Source organism: Bos javanicus, chromosome 4 (genome assembly GCF_032452875.1).
Source record: "Bos javanicus breed banteng chromosome 4, ARS-OSU_banteng_1.0, whole genome shotgun sequence".
NCBI classification, from domain to species: domain Eukaryota; kingdom Metazoa; phylum Chordata; class Mammalia; order Artiodactyla; family Bovidae; genus Bos; species Bos javanicus.
In genome coordinates, this window is record NC_083871.1 from 82,767,845 (window position 1) to 82,792,497 (window position 24,653).

Genomic DNA, 24,653 nt, shown 5'->3' on the forward strand with positions numbered 1-24,653 from the left:
TTGGACCCAGACCTTCTGACTAAATCTTCTGTAGTCCTCACTGGTTGTCCCATTGGTCCCTGGAGATGCAGTCATTATACGGGCAGGTTGCAGCAGGAATATATAGGATTGGCCTAGAAGATGAACCGGTAGCCTATTGTCTTTAAAGAGCTGTGCGCATGATGTTTGCAGACCCAGACTGTAGTCCCAGCTTTGCCATTAAGTCTGTTGACCTTTGGGAGGGGTCTGTAAACTTTCTGGATGTCAATTTTCCCATTAGGTTAAATCAATACTTGTTAAGCCTGGCTGTACACCAGAATATTCTGAATTTTTTAAAGAAAATTAGTTTCTGATACCACCCCAGATCTGTGGGAGAAGAACAGGGAGCAGATCCTTATACCACCCTGGTGTTTCTTAAACACTCAGCATTGTACTGGATTCTGCATTGACATTTAAGAGCCTAGAGATTAGAAGGGCTCTAAAGAATTTCTATCAAATTTTCAAGAGGGTCCTTTCATAAACATGTCTTTCTATAGCAAATGCAGCTGCATAGCATTGATGTAACATTTCTGTGGAAATCATCCATAATACTTATTTTGGAGTCTGTAATAAAGTAGCTTAGATTTTTTTCCATATAACTTTTTTACACTTGATCTTAGCCAAAATGCCAAGAAGCGATCAGTATATGTTTTTTAATGCTGTATGTTTGATTGCTTATAGACATATTGATTTAAATATTTTGAGTGCCTACTGTGTTAGATCCCACCTGGATAGGTACTCACAGAGCCTCCACATATTATCTCACGGACCAGGAAGTGAGCAGAATGCAGCCCTTTGCTCGAGCAGCTCTTGAGCTGAAGGAATATTCCTAGGAGAAGCAAAAAGCTTTAACACTTCCATTTAAATTTCACACATGTACACACACAGTTAAATAAATAAATGACTCCAGACATCTGTTTATCCAAGTTCTTTCCCCATATTTACTTTTTCTGTAATCTCCTGTAGAGGCCTCCCAGGTTGGTTAAGAATCCACCTGCCAATACAGGAGACACAGGTTTGATCCTGGGTCAGGAAGATCCCTTGGAGGAGGAAATGGCAACCCACTCCAGTATTCTTGCCTGGAAAATTCCATGGACTGATGGGCTACAGACCACAGGGTCACCGAGTCAAACACCACTGAGCACACATGTACACAGTCCCCTTTGCCTTTATCATTTCCTCATAGGTCTCTACTTTGAAATCCAGAGACAAATGAAGAGGAAACAGTGGCTGCTTTCTTACCTTTTCTTGGTCTCACATGGGTTTCAACTCACCGTATATAAGCTCGTAATTTCTTCTAAGAGATAGTTTTTAATATTCTTGAAAATAAAAGTTATATAAAATCTATTTTTTCCTTTAAAATTATTTCTGTTTGGCCTCATCACATAGGTGCTTATGACAACCAACTATAGCTTCTCTAATCACTTAGTTACATGGATACTTTATATCATTTTTTCAACTCCAACCTGAGAACTTGAGTCTTTCTGTCTTATTTCTCTGCAGTTCATCTTTGATAATAAACCTGACAAAAGGCAAAGCTTTTTTCAAATAGAATTTAAATGCCATTGCGTTGTGATTTAAATGGTGGGTTAGACAGTGGGTAAAATGGTTTCCCAGCCTAGCTCGGGTCTCATATCAGGGGTTTATGAAGCCAGGTGACTATCTCATGTGCCGTGCTGACGATAAGCACTACAGTACAAACAAGACAGTGTCAGCAAAAAGTCCAACATTCAAAGAGTCTTTTAAAATAGAAATTTCAGAAACTTGGCAGCCTTGTATGACGTTTTTTTCCCATGGCAGCTCTTTCTAATGAACCATAATAACTTTGCTGATGTACACTCTTCATTCTCCTGTATAAAAGGTGAGCCTGGTGCTTTGCTTTTGGTTGGGATCGTTATCAATGATGATTAACTGCAGAGAAATAAGGAAAAATAGGGAGAATCTAAAGTTTGTTGTTAGTTTTCAACAGCTACTTCATAAATACATTCTTAATTAATCTTACAGTAGAACAAAGTATGCTTGTAACAATTATAGAAACTGCAACTGACTTTGAAACATTTTACTTTTGATTGACACTATTTGTGTTAAGCTTTTATTTTAGTATTAGAGCAGCTAGATATGTTTGGTAATAAGTTATTTTTTAAAAAGTTTACCAACATCAGTATTTTTTAGATCTTTTCTACTATATTTTTCTCTTCTTTCTGTATGTTTTCATGACATCTGTTAAAGTTTGTTTTCTTAAATGAATCTGAAAAATTCAATTTCCAGCAGCATTTTGAAGAATAAAACTTCATAGGCAGTTTCTCAATGTAGAAACAGTAAAGTCATGTAGTTTCCTGTTCATCAACTCTCGAAATGGTGGGTGCAGAACTTTGGGCATCACTTCTGTTTCCATGGCTCTTTGCCCTCATATAATGAGGGGGAAGCCCTCGGGCTGCATGCACCCAGCACCGGTGCTCCTTGGGATTGAGAGGAAGACGTGTTATCACAGCCGATCCGGGATGGAGGACCACAGTTGGCCGCTTCCAGTTTCCTTCCCTGATGGCACGAATTGAAACTGTGTGAAAGGAGAACAGCCACAGAGGTTTCAGAATCGAGAGTGACTTTGATGTGAAGAAGGGCAGGATGCGGCTGTGTCGTGACCCAGAGCTGGGCAGCAGGGAGGCGGCGATGTCTCCATCGTGTGAATTTGCATGGAGCCCCACGGAACCATGTGTGCTCTGACCCATTGGGCCAGAAGAAGACGACATGGATGCTGCACCAGAGCCTCCCAGAAGGCCTTGAATGTTTTCCTCTTTGAAAAGCAGCAAGTTCTAGTGAAAAACAACATCTGGCTTAAGCATACCTCACACAGCTTCTCCCAATTTCCAACACAATACCTACCCTCCAAACCCAAAATGGAAGCTCACAGTGTGGCCAGAGGAACTGGTTTACAAGGGAAAGGAACCATCTGTCCCTGACCCCACATGAGAACAGTAAGAGGATTCTTCCCCATATTTGAATCTTTTTAAGGTGGTTTTTCTTTTATGTTGTGTGCATTAGATTCTGCTTCGTGAAGGCTGTAAGAAGATTCTCGTAGCCGACTCACTGTCCTTACTCAAGAAGATGCACCGAACTCAAATGAAAGGCATTCTGGTTGATGGTGAGTAAAATGGAAAGAATCATATTGGAACTACATGCCTCGCTTTCAGACAGGACAAAGAGAAACACTGTATAATCCCAAGTGTAGAGTAAGTCCCCTACATATGTTCCAAGAGCACATTCGTAAATCCAACAAAGTTAGCTGAGGTATCAACTAACATAATCGGCTATGTAGTACTGTACTATAATAGGTTTATAATGCTTTTTCACACAAATCATACATAACCACCAAACCCAAAAGTAGACATTTTAAATCTTACAGTAAATTACCTTGAAAAGCACAGTAGTGCGGTACAACAGCTGGCATCCAGGGGCATGTTTGCATCTCTGAAAGTTCGAAACTTGAAGGTTCGTATGTAGGGGACTTACTGTGTGCGTTTCCTTGCAGAGGAGAACATCTGTGAGTCCTGCCTTTCCCCTATTCTTCCATCAGGTAAGATGGTTGGGTGGAGGAAAAAAAACCCAGTTATGTGTTAATGATGAGCAGAGTTAAAGTTTTGAAGTTAGCAAATTACATTTTATAAAACTTTTGGGGTAATTCAGCCTAGAGAAGAATTTCAGCCATATCCCTACTCAGTTGCATGCTGGTGTTGCCAATTCCTTAGGGGTAAGGTTCCCAAGTTTTAGAGTGAGTCTGCACCTGTGGGTAGGCTTGTTAAAACTGAGATTGCTGGTCCCACCCCCTGTAGGGGGTGATTCAATAGTTCAGGGTGGGACCCAAAAATCTGTATTTCTAACAAGTTCCCATGTGATGTGGATGCTACTGATTCAGGGGCCAGTCTTTAAGAACCACTGCCTTAATATAAAACAAAACAAAATGAAAACTTACCATCTACTTGTTTAGATTCCAAGGTAGAAGAACCATATGTATACTTGGGGAAAAAAATTACAGGTAGCTTTCACTTTTCTTAAACTTTTCATTGCTGTGTGGCTTTAGGCACCCGAGTTATCTCATATGTATTTCAACGGAAATGGATACTCACCTTTTAATTGGAAACTGTGGTTCCTTAAAAGATGTGCACGTTTGTTTATTTGTATGTAGATATATATATCTATCACCAACTACAATCAAAGCATTTTAGGGACTTCACTGGCGGTCCAGTGGCTAAGACTGTGCTCCCAATGCAGGGGGCCCAGGTTCAAACCCTGATATGCCACAGCTAAGACCTGGCACAGCCAAATAAATTTTTTTTTTTTTAAAGCATTTTACATACGACTCATTTAGGATGTGTTGGGCTTCCCTGGTGGCTCAGATAGTAAGGAATCTGCAATCCGCCTGCAGTGCAAGAAACCCAAGTTTGATTCCTGGGTCAGGAAGATCCCATGGAGAAGGAAATGGCAACCCACTCCAGTATTCTTGCCTGGAGGATTCCATGGACAGAGAAGGTTGACGGGCTACAAAATATGGAGTTCCAAAGAGTTGGACATGACTGAGCAAATAACACACAGGATGTGAAAAGAGAGGTTTCCATATTTTGAAGTAGAAATTAAAGCAATTTTTGACATGCTAAGAAAATGCTTCATATGTGTAAATTCAACATGGAGAAGCACTACAAGACCTAGTTTGTGTAGCATTTACTTTGCTTTGAGGGATTATTTAATAGGGCAGGAGCACGGGAAGTCATTCCACTTGGGGTCTTCTGGAGAGGTTTGGATTTTAAGTGCTTATGTTAAAAATTGCAGTGGGTTATACACAGATCCAGGGCTTCCCAGGTGGGGCTAGTGGTAAAGAATCCACTTGCTGATGAACGAAACATAATGAGACGTGGGTTCAATCCCGGGGTTGGGAAAATGCCCTGGACCAGGGCATGGCAGTCCACTCCAGTATTCTTGCCTGGAGAATCCCATGGACAGAGGAGCCTGGCGGGCTACAGTCCATAGTGTTGCACAGAGTCAGACACCACTGAAGCGACTTGGCACGCATGCATACACATACCCATTCTTTTTCATGTTCTTTTCCATTGTGGATTACCCTGGGATAGTGACTGTAGTTCCCTGTGCTACACAGTATGATCTTGTTTGCTGTAGAGCAGAAATTAATACAACACTGTAAATCCACTATAATAAAAATTAGAAAAAAAAACTGTAGTGGGTGTAGGAAAAGCAGAGAGCTTTTGTAGTGTTTTAGTCCATGTTTTAACGGAAGGAAGCCACGTGCACCTGCACAGTATAGTCAGATTTCTAATTTAATCTGTTAAAGGTTAAATCTTACTGGAACTCAGCTGGCTACACGGAGCAGGAGCAGATGAGGTGCAGTGCCCAAGCGGACTTACAGCACAGGGCAAGGTCACACCAAGGATGTTAGCCCAGCTCTGCCCTGAAGTCAGTGAAGGGTCTCGGCAAACGCAGACACTTTCAGGCAGAAAGCATCCGTACAAACCACAGAATCCACTTCAGTATGTGGTGTGTCACGATTGTGTACACAGGGCTGGGGGAGGGAGAACCTTGTACAGTCACATACACATGCTGATTTTTTTTTTTTTTAAACAACAAATGCTGTTGCCTTGCCATGAAATCATCCCCAGTGTGTAGCTGCAGTAACTGATTGGGAAGCCAGGCAGCTAACCGGGGACCCCAGAGCAACAGGACTCATGCCTGCCCTGTGTTCAGCCACGCCGCCTGGCTGGGATGCGATTGTAAATTAGCAATCCTCCCAGGGCAGCTTCTGGCTGGAAAATGAAACTGCTGTTGCCCTGAGCTCTTCTCTCTTCCCTGCCCTCTCCCCCTAGACGCAGCAAAGCCCTTCAGCATGGTGGTCTTCCACTGCCGGCATATGTTCCACAAGGAGTGCCTGCCCGTGCCCAGCATGGTGAGTGGGTGGCTTGGCCACCACCAACTTGAAAGCAGTTGGTGCAGTCAGAGGGGTGTGCTCAAAATGATAACCATCCTCTTATGACATCCTCTGTTTCAAAGTTATAACCTTCATCTGTGTCTCACCGTTTGTCACATGAGAAAAAGTGATGAGCCTGTTTCTCAAACGTAAAACTGCTTAGTACACAATACTAAACATTATAAAAGCATACTCATGTATGTAAATTTGTTCAGATAAAATCGATGACTGTTGGGCTCCAGAGATGTGAACTACAGGGAGAACCATATTTTACTGTGTCTGACTTTCTCACCCTGATTTCTGTATCACAACACTACTGTTTTTTCAGTGTCAAGGCAGGTTCCCCGGGGTGCCCCTCGGTAACATTAGGCTCGTCTTTCTGTGGGGTGTCCTTTGAGTCCCAGAACAACAGCTGGTCTATACAGAATCCCGTGTGAACCAGCTCTACCCTCTGGGGAAAGGAGCTACATCGCATGGCCTCCTCCCCATCCTCCACCAGTGCATCCCATCTGGATATGATAGTAGAAGGAGATGATCTTTTTAAAATTCTGCATTTTTACTTGCGTTTTTTAGACCTCTCCTGCGCAGTTCTGTAACATCTGCAGTGCGAAGCACCGGGGACCAGGAAGTGCCATTTTGGAGATGAAAAAATAGCTTGGTTCTGTTTGTCAGCCTCTTCCTCGCCACTCTTTGAGGACTGCTTTTGCAGCAACAGAAGCTTTTGTTGACACCAGTGCTGTTACGAGATTCGTACATGTTTAGATTATGCTTAAGAAGTGCTTCTGCATCTTCTTCTACTAGATGTTTCTCTTTGCAGTTGATAAAGAAGTTAGGGCTTTCCCCAGCCATACCTTGAAAGATGTGCGTTCACGGTCAGTATTTTATCGTTTATTTGTTTGACCCATTATTTAGGAAGAGAAACTGAAGTCTTGGAGTTGGAAGTGACACTTCAGTAAAACTGTCCAGCCATAACATGGACTGCTGAGAGTTGTCCCAGATGGCTAAGTGCCGTACCACTGAGGCTGTCAGGCAGCACCTTGGACCTTGTTTTCATATCCTCTGCCAGCAGCCAGTCTCAGATTCTGGGTTTGGCTTTTTTTTTTTTTTTTTTCAGTATGTCATCAACTGTGCTTACCTTCCTAATTGGCATTGAATGAAACATTGTGCGTATTGTCATTGACTATGTGATGTCTGGGAATAACAAGAGCAGCCTGATGCCATGCAGTTTCATGTTGACTGATGACATGTTCTCTGTGTCCTAAGGACCAGCAGTGTCTGCCCTGGCAGGCACTCAGCGTTTGCTGATTGAATAAATGTCAGCTCTTCCCACTGTGAAAGACTCACTTTTACTGGGTTGTACAACTTTAATCAAGCACTCTGGCACCCCCATAAGGAATGGAAGAGAGTTTCAGCACCTAGAGTGTGAGGGAGTGGGGGTGGGTGTCGCTAGCAGGGAGGATAGGAGTGATGCTGTGGAATCAGAGAGACATGCTCAGGAGAAAGGCGGCTGTTACTGGAGGATGGGCATGACAGTGTTTCCTGTAGCCTCCTTTGCCCTTGTAGAACATAGCATAAAACAAAGGGAGAGAATTCAAACTTGTGCCCATGTCTCATAGTTACTGGTTTCGTTTCCTTGGGCTACATTGCCATCCTCTAACCAGTGAAAAACACATATTCACTGTCCCTGCTCTCTTTGTCCCAAAAAAGGGAATACATGCAGCTTTCTGTGTCTGCCTTTTTGGGGAGAGGATGGGATGCTAATGCCTACCAAGCACATACCAAATACTGAACTTGGTACAGTCGTTCCCGTGAGCAGCATCTCATTTCATTCTTATAGGACTCCCCAGACTACCTCCTGACCCCAAGAAGAAGATATTATATCCCCAGGTTTACCAGCAGAGAAATCAAAGTGCAGAGATGTTATCACAAAGGTGACTCTCTCACTTCAGAGCTGGGCTCTGCTTTAAGAAATCACATGGCCAAGTTCAGAGGAAATGCACAGTACATCTTTTTGCACTGGAATTAAAAAGAATATTAAGTAGAAGACAACAGACTTCACTGGTTAGTCGTAAATATTTAGAACTAGAAAGTGTTAGAGGTTACTGTCAACCCTCTCAGTATTTCCGTATTCCAAGACTAGGGATATTTCTGCTACAGTGCTAGGTTTTACTTTTAACCAGAGAAACTCTTCCTTCACAAAAAAAAACCTTACAAGTGATCCCAATTTGAAACATAGCTGAAAAGCAAAGCTACTCCACTTATATTTGAGAAGAATATAGTTGCTGACTTCAAATTTCATGTCCTTTCCTTAAAAGGTTTCCTTAGTGTGAAACCACTAAGTTCAAAGTTATTTTGTGGTAACAGTTTTATTTTTCTTTTGTTTTTAGCCAAAAAGACTTTATACTAGTTTAATTATGTCCATCTTTGAAAATTTTGGAGGCGTTCTTAACAAAAATGTAATTGGTTGTTCTAGTGCTAAATGATCTGTATTTAATATTATGAAAACAAAAAATTCAGCAATCATGTTTATACTAGTTTAAATATGTCTGTCTTTGAGAATTTCTGAAACAGTCTCAATAGCTTTTAATTTGGTGGTTCTATTGCTATAATACATATATTTAATATATGAAAACAAACATCGAGCATCCATATCATGTCAGCAACTGATACAAGCACTTTGCGTGTATTATCATTCATATGAACCATATGAGATAGGCATTTATCATTATCATCAGTTTACAAACGGGGAAGCTGGGCACATAAAGTTTAAACAATTTGTCTTAAGGTCAAGGAGCAGGCAGGGGGTAGAGCTGGAAGTCAAACCCATGCCGTCACCCTTCAGAGCCCCATGATCTTCACCAGTACCTATTTGATCTTTAAAAAAAAAAAAAGTATTTGACCTGTTTTAGTCAATGTATAGAAAACAAAATCTGCTATAGGAGCAGAAACAGATTTATCATGAAGTATGGAATAGCTTCCAGAACCACCGAGAAGGTGAAGAAACAGACAGGAGGCAGACCTTCCAGGAATGCCTCACCTGGCCCCCCAGAACTGGCTGCCAGGGCCCTCACACCCACTCCACCTCCGTAAAGGGATGAGCTGCACAGAGCAGTGCAGATCGTTCTTTTCAAGTAAACTTTCTATAAGTAAAAGTATACACATTTCTCAGTGTCTTTTCAAGTTCACTCTCAGTAGCACTAAATAAGGAATGTTATGTATGTACCTGTTTGTGCAAAGAGACATTTCTGTGTGCTAAATATCACACCACTTGAGCCTGATTATCAGGACTTGGGCTCAATAAATTTTAATCAAGACTAATTTTGATACGAAACAGTAACTTTGACTTCACAAACACTCCTGGACATGGAGCTGAGTGTCCTTTTATAAAATCTAGAAAGAAATGCCCATCTCCTGCAATGCAGGTTTAGGGGTGATGAGAAGCAGTGTGATGTTAGTAGTGAAGGTAATGCAGGAGAGAGAAAGAAACACTCAACCTCCAGAAGCAGGAACCCCAGAGGGAGCCAGTCCCCAGGCCATTCTGTACATTCACCCAGAACAGTGGTGCTGAAATAAAAACATGGTCACGTCATTTCTCTAAAGCATCTAATGCCTCATCTGGGCCTTGGCTGACCTCTGTCCACACTGGCATTGGTGGAGATGCCATCATTCCCATAGCCTTCTATCACCTGCATCTGTTGCCAGCATCTCTTGTGATGTGTGCAGAGCCAGCTGGTCTGTGGTCCTTGGTCCTCGAAAGCCAGCTGGTCCTCCTTGGTCCAGACCACCACAGCTCTCCCAGCCCCCAACACATCTGTCTACCTTGTGACTCTGGAAAACTCATTCAACTTACCCACTGAGGTAGTCTTTCTCTGTTTCCACACCATACCCAAGAGGGTGGGTAGGTGGCAGGAGGGTGAGATGAGTGGGCGTTCAGTTTGCAAGACTCACTCCCTCTAAAAGAAAACAGAAAGTGAATAAATGCAAAAGAAACAAAAGAGACCATAGCAAAAATCAGCAAAGCCAAAAGCTGGTTCTTTGAGAAAATTGACAAACCATTAGCCAGACTCATCAGGAAACAAAGAGAGAAAACTCAAATCAATAAAATTAGAAATGAAAATGGAGAGATCGCAACAGACAACACAGAAATACAAAGGATCGAGATGCCAGTCCAGGTTCAATGCACGATACTGGATGCTTGGGACTAGTGCACTGGGACGACCCAGAGGGATGGTATGGGGAGGGGGAGGGAGGAGGGTTCAGGATGGGGAGCACATGTATACCTGTGATGGATTCATTTTGATATTTGGCAAAACTAATACAATTATGTAAAGTTTAAAAATAAAATTAAAAAAAAACCTAAAAAAAAAAAGAAATACAAAGGATCATAAGAGACTACTATCAGCAACTATATGCCAATAAAATGGACAACTTGGAAGAAATGGACAAATTCTTAGAAAAGTACAACTTTCCAAAACTGAACCAGGAAGAAATAGAAAATCTTAACAGACCCATCACAAGCACAGAAATTGAAACTGTAATCAGAAATCTTCCAGCAGACAAAAGCCCAGGTCCAGACGGCTTCACAGCTGAATTCTACCAAAAATTTAGAGAACAGCTAACAACTATCCTACTCAAACTCTTCCAAAAATTGCAGAGGAAGGTAAACTTCCAAACCCATTCTATGAAGCCACCATCACCCTAATACCAAAACCTGACAAAGATGCCACAAAAAAAGAAAACTACAGGCCAATATCACTGATGAACATAGATGCAAAACTCCTTAACAAAATTCTAGCAATCAGAATCCAACAACACAGTAAAAAGATCATACATCTTGACCAATTGGGCTTTATCCCAGGGATGCAAGCATTCTTCAATATCCACAAATCAATGTAGTATACTACGTTAACAAATTGAAAAATAAAAGTCATATCTGAATAGATGCAGAGAAAGCTTTTGACAAAATTCAACATCCATTTATGATAAAAACCCTCCAGAAAGCAGGAATAGAAGAAACATACCTCAACATAATAAAAGCTATATATGACAAACCCACAACAAACATTATCTTCAATGGTGAAAAATTGAAAGCATTTCCCCTAAAGTCAGGAACAAGACAAGGGTGCCCACTCTCACCACTACTATTCAACATAGTTTTGGAAGTTTTGGCCACAGCAATCAGAGCAGACAAAGAAATAAAAGGAATCCAAATTGGAAAAGAAGAAGTAAAACTCTCACTGTTTGCAGATGACATGATCCTCTACATAGAAAACCCTAAAGACTCCACCAGAAAATTACTAGAGCTAATCAGTGAATATAGCAAATTGCAGGATATAACATCAACACACAGAAATCCCTTGCATTCCTATACACTAATAATGAGAAAATAGAAACAAATTAAGGAAACAATTCCATTCACCATTGCAATGAAAAGAATAAAATACTTAGGACTGTATCTACCTAAAGAAACAAAAGACCTATATATAGAAAACTATAAAATACTGGTGAAAGAACAAAGAGGACACTAATAGATGGAGAAATATACCATGTTCATGTATCGGAAGAATCAATATAGTGAAAATGAGTATGCTACCCAAAGCAATCTATAGATTCAATGCAATCCCTATCAAGCTACCAATGGTATTTTTCACAGAGCTAGAACAAATAATTTCACAATTCATATGGAAATTCAAAAAACCTCGAATAGCCAAAGCAATCTTGAGAAAGAAGACTGGAACTGGAGGAATCAATCTGCCTGGCTTCAGGCTCTACTACAAAGCCACAGTCATCAAGACAGTAATGGTACTGGCACAAAGACAGAAACATAGAACAATGGAACAAAATAAAAAGCCCAGAGACAAATCCACACACCTATGGACACCTTATCTTTGACAAAGGAGGCAAAAATATACAATGGAGAAAAGACAATCTCTTTAATAAATGGTGCTGGGAAAACTGGTCAACCACTTGTAAAAGAATGAAACTAGAACACTTTCTAACACCATACACAAAAATAAACTCAAAATGGATTAACGATCTAAATGTAAGATCAGAAACTATAAAACTCCTAGAGGAGAACATAGGCAAAACACTCCGACATAAATCACAGCAGGATCCTCTATGACCCACCTCCCAGAATATTGGAAATAAAAGCAAAAATAAATGGGACCTAACTAAAATTAAAAGCTGCACAACAAAGGAAACTATAAGCAAAGTGAAAAGACAGCCTTCAGAACGGGAGAAAATAATAGCAAATGAAGCAACTGACAAAGAATTAATCACAAAAATATACAAGCAACTACTGCAACTCAATTCCAGAAAAATAAATGACTCAATCAAAGAATGAGCCAAAGAACTAAATAGACATTTCTCCAAAGAAGACATACAGATGGCTAACAAACAGATAAAAAGATGCTCAACATCACTCATTATCAGAGAAATGCAAATCAAAACCACAATAAGGTATCATTTCACGCAGGTCAGAATGGCTGCTCTACAAAAGTCTACAAGCAATAAATGCTGGAGAGGGTGTGGAGAAAAGGGAACCCTCTTACACTGTTGGTGGGAATGCAAACTAGTACAGCCACTATGGAGAACAGTGTGGAGATTCCTTAAAAAACTGGAAATAGAACTGCCATATGACCCAGCAGTCCCACTGCTGGGCATACACACTGAGGAAACCAGAATTGAAAGAGACACGTTATACCCCAGTGTTCATCACAGCACTGTTTATAATAGCCAGGACATGGAAGCAACCTAGATGTCCATCAGCAGACAAATGGATAAGAAAGCTGTGGTACATATACACAATGGATACTCAGCCATTAAAAAGAATATATTTGAATCAGTTCTAATGAGGTGGATGAAACGAGCCTATTATACAGAGTGAAGTAAGCCAGAAAGACACCAATACAATATAATAACACATATATATGGAATTTAGAAAGATGGTAAAGATAACCGTGTATGCGAGACAGCAAAAGAGACACAGATGTATAGAACAGTCTTTTGGACTCTGTGGGAGAGGGTGAGGGTGGGATGATTTGGGAGAATGGCATTGAAACGTACGTTATCACATGTGAAACGAATCGCCAGTCCAGGTTTGATGCATGATACAGGGTGCTCGGGACTGGTGCACTGGGATGGCCCAGAGGGATGGGATGGGGAGGGAGGTGGGAGGGGGGTTCAGGATGGGGAACACATGTACCCCCATGGCTGATTCATGTCAATGTATGGCAAAACCAATACAATATTATAAAGTAAAAAATATATATATATATTAAAAAAAAGAAGAAGAAAACAGAAAGTGAGGTCCTTCTGGTCTCAGAGCTTCTGCCCTCTCTGCAGGGTCCATCTGTGTCGCATCCCCACCTAAGAACCCAGTCCTGAGACACAGAGCAAGGCACCTTTCTCAACTCTCCTCTCCCTGAGCCTGTCTCCTCTTCCTGCTTTACCTCAGTCCAGCAGAATACTTCCTTACTAGGGCAGTGAAACTGCTTCTCACAAGATCAAGTCTGGTTTTTGCTGTAAAACCTTGAGTTTGGGTACTCAAAAGGCTGAGGCTGCTACAAACTCTTGACTCTAAATTTTTAAGAATTTATTTTGGAACTCCTCCTACTTTGCTGTTTCAACTCTGCCTTTCTGTGAACACGGAAACAATATTAGAAGGCCCAAGGGGGAGAACAACCCATAGTGGTTCCTATATCAAAATATCGTGCACCAATTCCACTTTGTGTCTGACCTGGAGTGTGGACTCTGAACTCAGTAAAGAAGAAGGAACGTATTGCCACATCTTTCCTGTGGCAGAGTGACACAAAAGAGGCACTTGAAAATGTGTGTTAAGTGAGTGAAAGTAAGCTTAGTCTTCCTCCCCTGTTCAAGATACATAGAGAGAGATATATTTTATATATAGCATTCTATGACATGGGTGGCATGGCTTGTTAATGTGAACCTCTCCTGATGGGTGTTCTCATTGCAGACATGCTGTCATTTCACCTTATATTCCTCCCTTGAGAGCCTTACCACCAGCATAAAAAAAAAAAAAAAAAGCTTTGCCTCCTTCTCAAAGTTCATGCCACCTGAAACCTCACCTTTGAGTATCCCCCCTCCTCTGTGTCCACATCCAGTCCACCATCTTTTCTCACCCTCACACCATCTTTTGCATTCTCATTGCCACTCTTTTGCTCCCAGATCCTGACTAGCATCTGGATGAGTGACCGCCTCAAATAAATTGTTCCTGAAAGGAAATAAATCTCTTATAATCTCAAAAATCATGCTGCAGAAGGGACACTTACTAAATGTCCCTTGATAGACTGAGCAAGATATCGTTCTCCCTCTGGGTGTGGAGTTCTTTCCTTAGGAAGGAGTACTGGAAATATGACAGAGAGTGGAGAGAGCCAGCTAGCATGGGTAACTCCTGTGACTCGTCTTTCTTGAAACTTGTTGGTTCCATGGATGCACCACTTTCTACAGTTCTCTATTCATACTATGGCTTTCTAAAAATGAACCTTCACTGATTAAAAAAAAAAAAAACAGCTCATACAACTCAGTAACAACAACAAAACTCAATTGAAAAATAGTCAGAAAACTTAAATCAATATTTTGCCAAAGAAGATATAGAGATGGCCATTAGGCACATAAGATGCTCAACATCACTATAATAGAGAAACACAAGTCAAAACTATAATAGTTACTACCTCACTCCAGTAAGAATTGCCCTCATGAAAAACTACAAATAACAAATGGTGGAGAGGGTGTGGAGAAAAGAAAACCCTCCTACACTTTTGGTGAGACTATAAATTGGCACAGATACTATGGAAAACATAGGTGGGTTCCTCAGAAAGCTAAAAATACAATAACCATATGATCCAGTAATCTCACTTCTGGGGATCAGTCAGCCAGTCAGTCACTCAGTTGTGTCAGACTCTTCATAACCCAATGGACTGCAGCACGCCAGGCTTCCCTGTTCATCACCAACTCCCACAGCCTACTCAAACTCATGTCCATCATGTTGGTGATTCCATCCAACCATCTCATCTGTCGTCCCCTTCTCCTCCCACCTTCAATCTTTCCCAGCATCAGGGTCTTTTCAAATGAGTCTGTTCTTCGCATCAGGTGGCCAAAGTATTGGAGTTTCAGCTTCAACATCAGTCCTTCCAATGAATATTCAGGACTGATTTCCTTTAGGATGGACTGGTTTGATCTCCAAGGGACTCTCAAGAGTCTTCTCCAACACCACAGTTCAAAAGCATCAATTCTTCAGCACTCAGCTTTCTTTATAGTCCAACTCTCACATCCATACATGACGACTGGAAAAACCATAGCTTTGACTAGAAGGACCTTTGTTAGTAAAGTAATGTCTCTGCTTTTTAATATGCTGTCTAGGTTGGCCATAGCTTTTCTTCCAAGGTGTAAGCGTCTTTTAATTTTATGGCTGCAGTCACCATCTGCAGTGATTTTGGAGGCCCCCAAAATAAAGTCTGTCACTGTTTCCATTGTTTTCCCATCTATTTGCCATGATCTTAGTTTTCTGAATGTTGAGTTTTAAGCAACATTTTCACTGTCCTCTTTCACTTTCATCAAGAGGCTCTAGTTCTTCTTCACTTTCTGCCATAAGGGTGATTCATCTGCATATCTGAGGTTATTGATATTTCTCCCGGCAATCTTGATTCCAGCCTGTACTTTGTCCAGCCTGGCATTTTGCATGATGTACTCTGCATATAAGTTAAATAAGCAGGGTGACAATATATCCAGCAAAACTGTAATTTGAAAAGTAACATGCACCCCTATGTTCACAGCAGCACTATACAAAATAGCCAAGACATGGAAGCGATCTAAGTGTCCATCGACAAAATAATGCATAAAGATGTGATACACATATATAATGAAATACTACTCAGTCATAAAGAAAAATGAAAATACCGTTTGCAACAACATGGATACAACTAGAGATGACCATACTAGTTGAAGTAAATCAGAGAAAGACAAATACCATATGATATCACTTCCAGTGAAGTGATAATGTGAAATCTAAAATATGACACAAATGAACGTATCTATGAAACAGATACAGACTCACAGACAGAGAACATACTTGTGCCTGCTGAGGGGGAGGGGGCTGGCAGAGGAATAGAGTAGGAGGTTGGAGTTAGCAGATGTTCAATGGCACCCCACTCCAGTACTCTTGCCTGGAAAATCCCATGGACGGAGGAGCCTGGTAGGCTGCAGTCCATGGGGTTGCTAAGAGTCGGACACGACTGAGCGACTTCACTTTCACTTTTTGCTTTCATGCATTGGAGAAGGAAATGGCAACCCACTCCAGTGTTCTTGCCTGGAGAATCCCAGGGACAGGGGAGCCTAGTGGGCTTCCGTCTATGGGGTCGCACAGTCGGACACGACTGAAGCGACGCAGCAGCAGCAGCAGCAGCTTTTATATAGAGTGGATAAGTAAAATCCTATGATATAGCACAATATCAATATTCAATATCCTATGATAAATCGTAATGGAAAAGATTATAAAAAAAGTGTATCAATATGTGTGTGTGTGTGTGTGTGTATTACTGAATCACTTTGCTGCACAGCAGAAATCAACATTGTAAATGAACTATACTTCAGTTTTTAAAAAAAAGAAAGTAAAAAAAAATTACATGTCCAAGTTCAGAGCAAATGCACAGGACGTCTCTTCCCACTGGAGTTAAAAAGAATAATGGGTAGCAGACAACAGAATTTCCGTTAGTATTTAAGACTTAAAACTAGAAAGTCTTTGTTGTTACTGTCAGCCCTCTCAGTATTTCTCTCTTCCAAATCTAGGGATCTTTCTGCTATGCTGCTACATTTTTTTTTGTTTTAACCTGAGAAACTCCTACTTCGTACACACAGACATACACACAAACCTTACACGTGGGCCCAATGTGAAACATAGCTGAAAAGCAAAGGTATACCACTTGTATTGGAGAAGAGGAGCACCATTGTGGATTTCATATTTCCCTTCCCCTCCTTAAAGTCAGTTATTTTGGGATAGCGGTTTTATTTTGCTTTTGTTTTCAGCCAAAAGAATCTTATACTAGTTTAAGTATGTCCATCTTGGAGAATTTGAGATGTTCTCAATAAATCTTTAATTACTTTTGTGATTTCAGTGCTAACGTCTACATATTTAGTATTATGAAAACAAACACCATTCACTGTGTCAGGCACTGTTGAAGCACTTTGCATGTATTATCATATCAACCATATGAGACAGGCATTATTATCATCAGCCTCATCATTTTACAAAGGAAAATCTGGGGCACTCAAAGTTTAAACAATGTGTCTAAGGTCAAGGAGCAAGCAGGGAGTACAGCTGGAATTCAAACACATGCAGTCAGCCTTCAGAGCCCCGTGATTATAACCAGTGCATATTTGATCCTTTAAAAAAAAAAAAAAAAGCTCTTTTTGAACCTGTTTTTGGTCAGTGTATTGAAAACAAAATCCATTCTAGTAGCAGAAAGCGATCTATCATAAATATCAAAGAGCTTCCAGAATCACTGAGAAGGCTGAAGAAACAGGAGGCAAAACTTCCAGGAATGCCTCACCCAGGCTCCCAGAACTAGGCTGCCAGGACCCTCCACCCCAACTCCATCAGGGGACAGGCTGCATAGAGAAGTGTGAATCATTTTCAAGTAAACTTTATATAATGAAAGTATACATAGTTTCTCAATTTCTTTTCAAATTCATTCTCAGTAGCAATAAATATTCTATGTGTACATATTTGTGTAAGAAGACATTTCTCTATGATAAATACCACACCAGTTGATCCCAGTTTCTCTTGTCAAGAGTAGGCTATTGAAATGGCACCAATTTTGATAAGAAACTCTAACTTTCATTCCCAAACACTTATTCCTAGATGTGAAACTGTCACTTTATAAAATCTAGAAAGAAATACCTTCTGCTTTTCCCCCACAATGCAGGTTTGGGTTTGATGAGAAGCAGTATGATGTTAGTAGTAAGGCAGGAGAAGAAGGAAAAAGCTTCCAGAAGCAGGAATCCAGGAGGGAGCCAACTCCCAGGCCTTTCTTAACATTCACCCAGAACAGCGGTTCTGGAATGAAAACACCCTCACATCATTTCTCTAAGCTCTCAGGAACCCCTCGCCTTGCATGTGAAAGGACTTTTGGTTTTTGGCTTGACCTATGCCACCCACTGCATTTCACTTTGCAGCCTCTCTGGCCATCATGACATTAACTTCAGGTGCCCCTCACTTTCTGTCTATGTCCTTCATCCTACAACACTGCTCAATGTGACTCCTCGCTCACTCTGACCTCTGCAGATGGTGGGTAGGACACCTCTCACTTGTCCTCATGGAACACCTAGGGCTCCATCTTTGTCACACTACGCTTGTCTCTAGCAAGCAGAATCTTCATCCACAAACTCAAGTCTGAAAAATAAGAACCCTTAAGTCTTCTCTTGAGTCCATATTCGACCTGGTAGCATACATTTTATGTTAGTTCATTGTTAACTCAGATGAATCACGCTTTTCTGAATTTTTTAGGGAGCTCTTCTCTGCTGGTTGTCTCTGAGTTTAGGGCTGGTGGTGGGGATGGTCTCCATCTGTCCAGTAGCAGTGAGGAGGCATCCAGGCATCACTGTCTTCTGTCCACACTGGCACTGGTGGAGATGCCATCATCCCCACAGCCTTCCATCACCTGCATCTGCTGCCAGCATCTCTGCTGTCTGCAGAGCCAGCTCGTCTCTGGTCCTTGGTCCTCATCCTGAGTCTCTTCTTCTGACCACTAAGCCTCTCCCAGCACCCCCACACCTTGTAGCTCTGGAAAATTCAGATTTGCCCAATGAAGTCATTCTCTGTGGCTTCCTCACCACATCCAAGAGGGTGATTAGTGGGGGTGGGGAGAAGGGTTGGAGAAGGTGGGCATTTGGTTTGCAAGACTCACTATCTCTCAAAGGAAACAGAAAGTGAGGTCCTTCTGTTCTGAGTTTTAGGCCTCTCTCCAGCATCCATCTGTGCCACACCCTGACCCAAGAACTCACTCCCGGGGCACAGAGCAAGGCACCCCTTCCTTTTCAGCTCTCTTCTCCCAGAGCCTGTCTCACCCTCCTGCTTTACGTCAGTGCAGCGGAACACTGCCTTATTGGCACAGTGAAGCTAACTCTTATATAATCACATCTTATTTTTACTGTAAACTTGGGTTTGGGTACTCAAAAGGCTGTTGTTATTGTTCAGTTGCTCAGTAATGTCAGGCTCTGCAACCCCATGGACTGCAGCAGGCCAGGCTTCCCTGTCCTACACTATCTCCCAGAGTTTACTCAGACTCATGTTCATTAAGTCAATGATACCATCCAACCATCTCATCCTCTGTCACCCCTTTCTCCTCTTGCCCTTAATCTTTCCCAGCATCAGGGTCTTTTCCAACGAGTTGGCTCATCTCATCAAGTGGCCAAAGTATAGGAGCTTCAGCATCAGTCCTTCCAATGCATATTCAGGGTTGACTTCCTTTAGGATTGACTGGTTTGATCTCCTTGCAGTCCAAGGGACTCCCCAAGAGTCTTCTCCAACATCACAGTTCAAAAGCATCAATTATTTGGTGCTCAGCCTTTTTTATGCTCCAACTTTCATATCCATACATGACTACTAGAAAAATCATAACTTTGACTCTACAGACCTTTGTGAGCCAAGTGATGTCTCTGCTTTTTAATATCCTGTCTAGGTTTGTCAAAGCTTTTCTTCCAAGGAGTAATCATCTTTGCAAACTATTGATTCTGTAAATTTTTAAGAATCTCTTTTAGAACTTTTGCTTCTCTGCTATATCAGCCCTGCCTTTCTATGAACAAGGGAACAATAGCAGAAATTACAAAGGGGAAAACAACCCACCATGGTTACTACATCAAAATATCATCCTGCCAATTCCACTTATGTGTCTGTCCTGGAGTGTGGACTATAAATTCAGTAAAGAAGAAGGAACATCTCTTGTTCGTCTTTCCCATGATAGAGTGTCACAAATGAGGCACTTCAAAATGTCTATTGGATGAATGAAAGAATTGCCAGTCTTCCTCTCTTGTTCAGACACACAGAGAGATATCCTTTTTATATATAACGTTCTGTGACATGAGTGACATATCTTGTAAATGTGACCCTCTCCTGATGGATGTTCACATCACAGACAAACTGTCATTTCACCTCCTTGTATTCCTCCCTTGAGAGTCTCCCCACCACCATGAAAAAAGCCTCTTTTGCCTCCTTTCTACCATCTCAAGTTCATCCTAGCTTCATAAATGAATACCCCTCTTCCTCTGTGTCCCCATCCAGTCTGCCATCTTTTCTTGCCATCACTCTGTCTTTTGCATTCTCATTGCCACAGTTTTGAACCCAGATTCCTAATATCTAGCATCTGGATGGGTTATAAGTGATTTCTTCCCAATTTTCATGCCTTCAATATCCACAGTTCTCTGATTTACTCTGTACCCAGCTACTACATTAATCTTTTTTCTAGTCTGATCCAATCATGTTCCCAGATAGTCTACTACTCACAATGCTTGAAATTTCTTCTGATACATCTTTATCCAAGTCTTCACATCCGCTCTTCCACCTCCTCATCAATTCCAGGTCCACCCAGCCTTCAAAGTCCAACTTAATGTCTTATCTCCATGTCTTCTTCCCCAGCATACTCTGTCCGCAACCTAAAGCAGTTTTCACTCCAACCTCCAATACTGTGGCCCAAACATAACAAAGCTATTTATTGATACATTATCCTGTATATATGTCTTATCTCATCAAATAAATTGTTTCTCATAGGAAATTAATATCTTAGAACCTCCAAAGGTATATTACAGAAGGGACACTCACTAAATGTCCCTTGATAGACTAAGCAAGACCTCATTCTCCCTCTGGGTGTGAAGTTCTTTCCTTAGGAAGCAGTATTGGAAATATTATGACAGGGTGAGAGTATAGAGAGCCTTGGTAGCTTGGGTAGCTCCTGTGACTCATCTTTCTTGAAACCTGATAGCTCCATGGATGCATCACTTTCTATAATTCCCTGTTCATGCTGTGGCTTTCTAAAAACAAACCTTCCTATTCACTGACTAAACCCAGATAGTTTGGATAAACAACACATACAACTCAATAGTGAAAAAACAAATTGAAAAATGAGTAGAAGATCTAAATAGATATTTCTCCAAAGAAGACATACATATTGCCAGCAGGTACATGAAAAGATGCTCAACAGCACTAATTACTAGGGAAACGCAAATCAGAACGATAATGAGGTACCACCTCACAGCAGTCAGAATGGCCATCATCAAAAAGTCTGCAATAGTATTAAGGTCCCTCACAAAGTTAAAAATAGTTACATAATCCAGCAACCCCACTCCTGTGCATATATCCAAATATAACTATAGTTCACAAAAATACATACACCTCTATGTTCATAGCAGCATTATCTACAGTAACCAAGACATGAAAAAAACCAAAATGTCCATTGATAGATGAATGGATAAAGATTTGTTGTGTGTGATTTGGTGTGTACACACACATATATATGAAGTGGAATATTACTCAGCCATAAAAAAGAATGAAATAATGCTATTTGCAGCTCCATGAATGAACAAGCGATTACCATAGTAAGTGAAGTCAGAAAAAGACAAATACCAGGTAATATCACTTATATGTGGACTCTAAAATATGATACAGATGAACATATTTTGACACAGACTCACAGACATAGAGAACAGACTTGTCACCAAGATAGAGAGGGTGTGAGGGAAGGAAGGATTGGGAGTTTGGGATTATCAGTTGCAAACTAGTGTATATAGGTTGAATAAACAACAAAAGTCCTACTGTATAGCACAGGGAACTACATTATCCTATGATAAACCATATGGAAAAGAATATGAAAAAATATATATGTATAACCGAATCACTTTGCTATAGAACAGAAATTAATACAACACTGTAAGTCAACCATACTTCAGTAAAATATTATTAAAAAAAACACACTGGTAAGGTCTTTAGCTCCAGACCCTATAAATGCCTGAATAGGTTTTATAGTAACCACAGGTTACTATATTCAAATTAATTAAAAGTAAAATAAAGTACCACTTCCCTGGTGGTACTGTGGATAAGAATCTGTCTGCTAATGCAGGAACACGGGTTCAATCCTTGGTCCAGGAAGATGCCACATACTGTGGGACAGCTAAGCCCGTGTACCACAACTACTGATCCCGTGTGCCATAGCTATTGAAACCTGTGCACTCTAGGGCCATGAACTGCAACTCCTGACACCTAGAGCCTGTACTCTGCCACAAGACAAGCCACCACAATGAGAAGCCTGCACAGCACAACAGAGTAGCCCCAGTCACTGCAGCTAGACAAAGCCCGTGCAAAGCAATGAAGACCCAGCCCAGCTGAAAATAAATATAAATGAAATTTAAAACTTTTTAAAGTAAAATATACTTTTCTAAAATGAATCTAGCTTTTGGTCCCAATTGTTCTCAATAGCCTCTGTCTTCCCTTTTGCTTTGGTGTTGGCACATCAATGATACATTTTCAAGATTCTGTCAACTTCTCTTGAACTAGACTGTAGTCAGATAATTTGTGCTTCACAACCAGAGAATTCTGAAAATGAGATGGGCACTATTAGAAACTACTCCCAGCCAACAGGACCCTGCCTGGCGACCTCAGAATTATGTCATCTTCTCAATGACTCACAGCACTACTGGTTCAATCCTACATGTAACAGAGGATGAAAATAATGTTTAACTTAAAACTGACACTAGGTTCTGCCCCCCTAGGGAAATTGTGTAAGTCATATCAGTTTTAAAAAGAAATATTCTGCTCACTTCCATGTGTAAAGACTTGGGGGGGTGATAAAAAGCTTCAACACCTCTTCCAATTCCTCGCCACAAAGCAGAGCAAATTATTGACTTGTTAGATAGTGAAATTAGCCCAGAGCTCTATTGAGGATGCAGATCTGAGTGGTTCTGTTTTCTGAAGTGAATGCAGTTGAAAGGGGAGGGTTTTAGGGAACAAGGTGACCAAGCAACCTGGATGCTCAAAGCACTTTTAAGCAAAAGAAACTTTTAATATTCAATTTTAGGAAAATCGATACTGGATCATTTCATCTCCCTGAAATATTTAGTAAAGTCTAGTACATAAACAATGTATCTGTGAACAGTTTTTAGGGAACAGAGAGGAGCTGTGTTCTACATCTAAGACTATGAAGAACAGAAGTAAACAGTGGCCAGAGGCAAGAGCTTGACTTACCTGGGAACAGGAGTTCAGACCCACAAGTGACAAGAATTTAAGAACACTGAAATGTGCTGAAATGATGGCAGAAGACTGGCCTTCCTCAAGGAAATGGATAAAGACCTTGAGATAATTTATATAAATGTCACTGGACAGACTGGGTGACCACAGCTGTGTTGAGGTCCATATTCACATCTATATGGACAAAACTTGGCTATGGGGAAAAGAGAATCCTCCTACACTGTTGATGGGAATGTAAATTGGTGCAGTCACTTTGGAGAACAATATAGAGATTCCTTAAAAAACTAAAAATAGAACTAATAGATTCAGCATTCCCACTCCTGGGCATATGTCCAGAGAAAACCATAATTTGAAAAGATATATGCATTCCAATGTTCATAGCAGCACTAAATAGCGAAGCCATGGAAGCAACCTAAATATGTCCATCAACAGAGGAATCCATAAAGACGTTATACATACATACATACACATACACACACAATGGAATATTAGTCATAAAAAAGAACAAAATACTGCCATTTGCAGTGACATGGGTTGACCTAGAGCTTATCATACTAAGTGAAGGAAGTCAGACAGAAAAAGACCATTACCATATGATATCACTCATATGTGGAATCTAACTTTTTAAAGTGATACAAATGAACTTATTTACAAAACAGAAATAGACTCACAGATTTCTAAGACAAGTTTATGGCTACCAAAGGGTAGACATGGGTGTGGAGGGCAGGTAAATTAGGAGTCTGAGATTAACAGATATTTATATTTAAGTGGATAACTATTCAATACTCTAATAACCTATAAGGGAAAAGAATCTGAAAAAGAATGATATATACGTGTAACTGAATCACCTTGCTGTACACCTGAAACTAACTCAACATTGTAAATCAACTATACTGCAGAAATTTTCTTTTAAAATTTAGCTATGGAATAAGTACAACTTTAATAATCTGCTTATGTTATTTCAAAAACTATGTACATTTTGTCACTAGGCTTTTATTTTAATCCTGACAATGTATCATATTTTGTAGGCACATCTGTGCATTCTGGTCTCTTCAAGATTGTTTTCCATCATGTTCTGTGTGCAAGGAAGAGGATTTGTAGATGGTGAAAGGAATTCACAAATGATAGAAGAAAGTTGCCTTGTAATATTTAAGAAGTATGCCAACATGATGTAGACTGCAAAAATTTTATTTTTTTATTTATTTTTTTTTTTAATGCAATTGATACAAATTTAAAATAACCAGAATAGGACATCTTGGAGAAGTAGATAAAACTCCTCCTGCCAACTCAGGGGACACAGGTTTGATCCCTGGTCCATGAAGATTCCACATGCCACAGCTACTGAGTCACTTTCCTTCCGTGAAGATTCCACATGCCACAGCTTCTGAGTTACTTTCCTTAGAGCCAAAC

The 24,653-nt window shown here is 40.6% G+C and overlaps 1 protein-coding gene across 2 annotated transcripts in view; it reads left to right on the forward strand.

Moving 5' to 3' along the window:
• VPS41 (VPS41 subunit of HOPS complex) overlaps window positions 1-24,653 on the forward strand; it is a 225,180-nt gene that overhangs the window by 180,833 nt on the left and 19,694 nt on the right. The window contains exons 26-29 of one of the 2 annotated variants that reach the window (XM_061414520.1): window positions 3,061-3,160; window positions 3,548-3,592; window positions 5,889-5,968; window positions 6,563-7,326. In XM_061414520.1, coding sequence (XP_061270504.1) covers window positions 3,061-3,160; window positions 3,548-3,592; window positions 5,889-5,968; window positions 6,563-6,643 — 306 coding nt within the window. In that variant the 3' untranslated portion in view covers window positions 6,644-7,326. Of the gene's footprint in view, window positions 1-3,060; window positions 3,161-3,547; window positions 3,593-5,888; window positions 5,969-6,562; window positions 7,327-24,653 lie in introns of those variants that run through there. The other variant, XM_061414519.1, reaches the window with a different exon arrangement.